The sequence below is a fragment of the Helianthus annuus genome, chromosome 10 (genome assembly GCF_002127325.2).
Source record: "Helianthus annuus cultivar XRQ/B chromosome 10, HanXRQr2.0-SUNRISE, whole genome shotgun sequence".
In the NCBI taxonomy this organism is placed as follows: Eukaryota; Viridiplantae; Streptophyta; class Magnoliopsida; order Asterales; family Asteraceae; genus Helianthus; species Helianthus annuus.
Genome location: NC_035442.2, coordinates 175,797,266 through 175,802,102, shown reverse-complemented (window position 1 = coordinate 175,802,102; position 4,837 = coordinate 175,797,266). Strand labels below are relative to the sequence as shown.

At 36.2% G+C, this 4,837-nt stretch overlaps 1 protein-coding gene across 1 annotated transcript; it reads right to left on the bottom strand.

The window, feature by feature from the left end:
- Positions 1-1,976: 1,976 nt before the first annotated feature.
- LOC110886706 (SPX domain-containing protein 1) lies at positions 1,977-4,623 on the bottom strand. Its single transcript, XM_022134545.2, has 2 exons — positions 4,151-4,623; positions 1,977-2,698 (listed from the first exon to the last, which is right to left on the bottom strand). Exons 1-2 carry the CDS (start codon positions 4,451-4,453, stop codon positions 2,126-2,128), a joined length of 876 nt encoding a protein of 291 aa, XP_021990237.1. The 5' UTR covers positions 4,454-4,623; the 3' UTR covers positions 1,977-2,125.
- Between the last annotated feature and the right edge of the window lie 214 nt (positions 4,624-4,837).

Below are 4,837 nucleotides of genomic sequence, written 5' to 3'. Positions count from 1 at the left end.
TCATGCCCACATTTTTAATAGTTGGGCTGAAACAACACGTAAACATAAAATAAATCTAATACTAAATTCACAAGGTTTAGATTTATGTTTAGCTTAAATTGAACCCGCAAGTATATTTAGCTAAATGGGTCGCTTAGGCCATCCTTGTGGGTCGACACCGGTTTGTTTTTATGACCTTCTTTACATATGTTTTATGTCATAACTTAACTAATTGTGTATTTTATATCAAAACTTAAAATCAACATCGTATTTTATGTCAAGTGTTTAAAAAATGGAGATCATGTTCGGTAGCTTAAACACGACTTTTTTTATAGGCATGTGTTTTTGTGTCAGTCTACGAATAAGCATGGTGTGTTCAGGTCCGTGTGTCACATCAAGTTTATCCAGCCAACCCATGAATATTGTACGTTTAACATCCTTTGGTACCTACCATACAACTCATAAAGTGGTATACGAGAAGTGTAGGATCTTTTGACACCCCTTGTATGACTCGTATAGGAGTATGCTAGTCATATCTCCCAATAAAGGCTACTATGGTCATATTAGTGACTTTAGGTCACGTATACGATTTGTATAGTCATACGGACCATATAGCCTACCTCGTATGGTTGAATACGAGACTCTATACGACTAGTATGTTCTTGTATTAGTCGTATAGGTACATATTTTTTAATTTAAGAATAATTTGACATGACGTAAAATTACTCGTTATGTGCGCCAATTATTTGACCTGACATAAGATTCCTCGTTATGTGTGCCAATTATTTAAAGCGATGTAAAGTTCCGTAAAAACGTACTATAAACCGCTATATGCTACTTCAATTTTCATTCAATTCTCTTTGTTTAATTTTCTTTATTCGGTTCTCTTCATTCTAATTCTCTTAGTTGTCGTTTTGGGACAACAACTTTTTCTTTGACGGTGAATCTTCTAATGAGTATGGGGCGTATGATATATATCTAGGGGTCGTGTATGGCAGTGAATCTTCTAAAGAGTATGGGGTGTATGATATCAATTCGGGGGTTGTGTATGGCGGTAAAAATCCTAACAAGTACGGGGTGTATGAAACCAATAAGAAGTTCGTGTCTGGCGGTGAAAACCTTAACCTGAGCGTTGTGTGTGAAACGGATAAGGTATAACATCTGTTGACGTATTTGTCGTTAGCTTTATAGAAGTCTAACCATGCCGTTGTTTTGATAACTTCGTCTCCATTGATGAGTTGTTGGGTTGGGGTTTTTTCCAGAGCACGTGAGAATGGTTACGTCCTCTAGTCACCCAACGAGCGAAGTCAAACGTTGTCGGCACAATGAGAAAGATATGGCTTAGATGTGATAGTGGCGGCAAACACAAGGACATGGAAGTATGGCCGTGGAGGATGGTGTCAGGGCCGGCGATGAGGATTTCGTCGAGCCTCATGACTTCCTGAAGGGGAGATCCCGCGTCACAAGGAGGCACTTGCTTGATCTGCCTGTGCACGATCGATGACATCGTTGTTTAAAAACGGACTAATCAACAACAATTCCACACAAATACTGAAATAAGCAGTCTTCAAGGCATGGTTGTAAAACAAGGTTTCCAAGGCCGAGTGCTCTCCGAGTAGTCGCTACAAGGTAGGCTGCCGAGGCGACTTTCTTTGACTCCGCCTAATTACTTGGAATCGGTCAAACACGGTCAACCTCAGCCAAAATCGTATCTAGTAGGTCAACTCAGGCCTTGTTTTACTTAAAAAATAATAAAACATAATTTCTATGCCTATTATATTAAAGAATGAATATCATTGTCACGTATTTTGTTATAGATATTAGTAAATTTATGTTATTTGACATATATTTACTTTCCAAAAAATTATTTCTTTATAATTTAACATGTCCGAGTACTCCCCGAGTACTCTCCGCCTAGGCCGAGTACTCTCAACTCCCCGGTCTGCCGACTAGGGAGCGCCTAGCGACTTTTGCAACCATGCTTCAAGGTATTAAAGTGAAGACAAAGGTTATGGTTAATCATCATCATCATCATCATCATCTATGCATGTATACAATGCATCATGCATGTATGTATTTTACAACCATGGTTAGCATCTAGTTTAAAGCACCATATGTAACAAACCAAATGTAACATAACATAACATTATTTTGCAAGTTGCTCATGAAGAGGAAGTTTGTTCCAAGTTTCCTCGATTCCGCTTACTTGCAAAGGGGGCAACGAGAAGGCGCTAACCGTTGAACTTTTGCTTCTTATTTCTTTCAAAGCTTTCAAAGCCGAAATCGTACTTTTTGTGTACAAACTCTTCATGTACTCCAACATAGCAACTTCTTTAGCCTTTGATGGCGCCTCACTGGCATCAACACTAGTGGTCGGTCCTAAACCGCCTTCATCGCCACCACCAGTTTCATTACATGGAGGTGGTGGTTCGGTTAGCGGAAAGTGGAGGTCTAGCATCGCCTCACATTCCTTCACTAGCTTGTAAAGCAAGTCGGTGGTGAAAAACGGTTGTTGCAGGACTTTTTGAATGAATGGTAAACGAAGGAGAGCTCCGGTTCTTTTGTCGTATTTCTTTAGTATTTTCACTATTCCTGTGTAGTTAAGCGCGCTATAATTCTCTAGTAAAACCATCTCTCCATGAAAATCAACAATTTCTTTTCTTATCTTGATCATTTCTTCATTTGAATCTTTAGCTTTAGTAACACTATCCTGAAACTCCTGTGTATATATAAACATGTTAAGATACAATAAAATCTTGAGTCTTGACTAAGCATAACATACCAAATATTGACTTCAAAGTGATGTTTGACTTTTGACTTTTAGCATTGACTAAAGTATCTTAATTCTTATATGCATAATTCCATATCCACCACTTCAAATTCTGAAGGGTTGTTATATGTTGGTTTGAGAATAAAGAATCTTTGCACAAGACAAAAATCAGTAGAGTCTACAGTGAAGTCCTCTATTCAAACTCTCTATTGGCAGACTATAATATTCGATCAGTCAATTCACTATTCAACTTAAATATCTTTAATAAAATACCAATATTTACTTTAATAAAATACCGATATAAGAGCATCTTGATATCCAAATTTCAATTCTCTATAAGATTATAATGAAAAAAATTCCATTTTATTATATTCTGGCAATCTGGCAAATATGAACGCTTGAATCCCTTGTTTTCACCCTTAATCAAGCCAAGACACCGTCGAATTTTTTACCCAGTGGACACTAGTTCATATAAACACTTATGTAACAACATGATGAAACTTTTATAGTTTTAAGGTGTGTAATATGTGAATGACATAATAATGCTCTCTTTGATATTGATTTGGCAGTATACTTGTATGTATACACACAATGTACATATAGATATACCTGTGAATTCAATCTCTTGCATTGTATACTATCACTATGTCTCATAACTTATACTTGAAACATGCTAATTGCCTATTTGAAACATGGTATTCATATACTCTGCCAAACATAAATGGTTTTTAACCTAGTGAAATTAGCTAATATGAACACTATTATGTAACAGCATGATTAAAAATTTTATAGTCTTAAGGTGTGCAATATGTGAATGATAAACTGAACACATAAACAGAGAAATAACATGTAATACGTTTTTGTTTTAAACCTGTATGGCTGTATGTATAGTGTATACACACAACCACACACTACATGCTTAACATTCACTAAGATACATGAATTCAACCTCTTGCATTGTCAATCTCTCATAAACTGAACTCTAAACATGCTAATTGTCTAATTGAAACATGACCTACTATACACATATAGATTTGTTTGTATACTTGTAAGTATACAGTCAATATACTTGTATACTCTAAAACATATGTTTTACAATTTTCAGGTCTGTAATAAGTGATTGATAAATTAACATCCTATCCAGATACTGAAATTTGGTTGTATAGTTGTATATTTGTATGCATACAGTCAATATATACACCTATGAAATATGAATTCAGTCTATTGCATTGTCATGCTCAAATTGCATCCTATCTCTCACAAATTGAACTCTAAACATGCTAATTATCTGATTAAAACATAACCTAATGAAGCATATAACAGAATTAGGGCAAAAAAGTAGCTACAACTACAGATCTATCATCTACACTAACAGAATTGTAACAAATCCAGATCTGATACCTTCAATTTGATGATATACTCTTCCTCTTTCTCAACAAAAAACGAATTAAACTTCTCAACCTCCTCTTCCAACAACTGGACGAAATCAACTTCTTCCTTGGACAACTCACCACCAGCAGCCACCGGACACTCTTCGTCGGAGATCCGCAATCTCTTCGCCGGACGGTTACCGTCGTGGTCCATTTTCTCCACCGGTTTGATGAGTTTCAAGCGTTTTTTGAGGTCTTTGTAGGAGAGAAACTTGTCTCTCCATTCCGGCAACGTTTCCTCGATCTGATTGCTCAAACTCTTGCCGAATTTCATGATAATTTGATCGGTGAATGTGAATGATGTGAGAATTTGGTTATGAATGTGAGAAGGAGAAATATTATACGGAAGATGGAGGGGAGAATATGCGGAGGGAAAAGCATATTCTTAGAGAATATTTCCGGTTTTATTCTCCGGGAAGGTGACGGTGGTGGACCGGCTTCTAATTCAAGCTACTTATTATTAGATCTTCTTTCTTTGTTGTATTGTTAATAGTATGTTACAAATTTTAAGTTCCACTCGGTTGGTCGTTCGTCTTAGGGTGTTTATCGAATCGAATATTAGATTTTTGAACTCTTTTATTTTTGCTTGAATTCGTATTCGATTCGAAATCGATTAAGAATCGGTCAATTCGATTCAAATTCAGATAAATTTGAAAAA

Coding starts and splice junctions, on each gene's coding strand:
- LOC110886706 (XM_022134545.2), bottom strand. CDS start 4,453: ATGAAATTCGGCAAGAGTTTGAGCAATCAGATCGAGGAAACGTTGCCG. Junction 2,699..4,150: donor AGTATATCATCAAATTGAAG/GTATCAGATCTG, acceptor ATATATACACAG/GAGTTTCAGGATAGTGTTAC.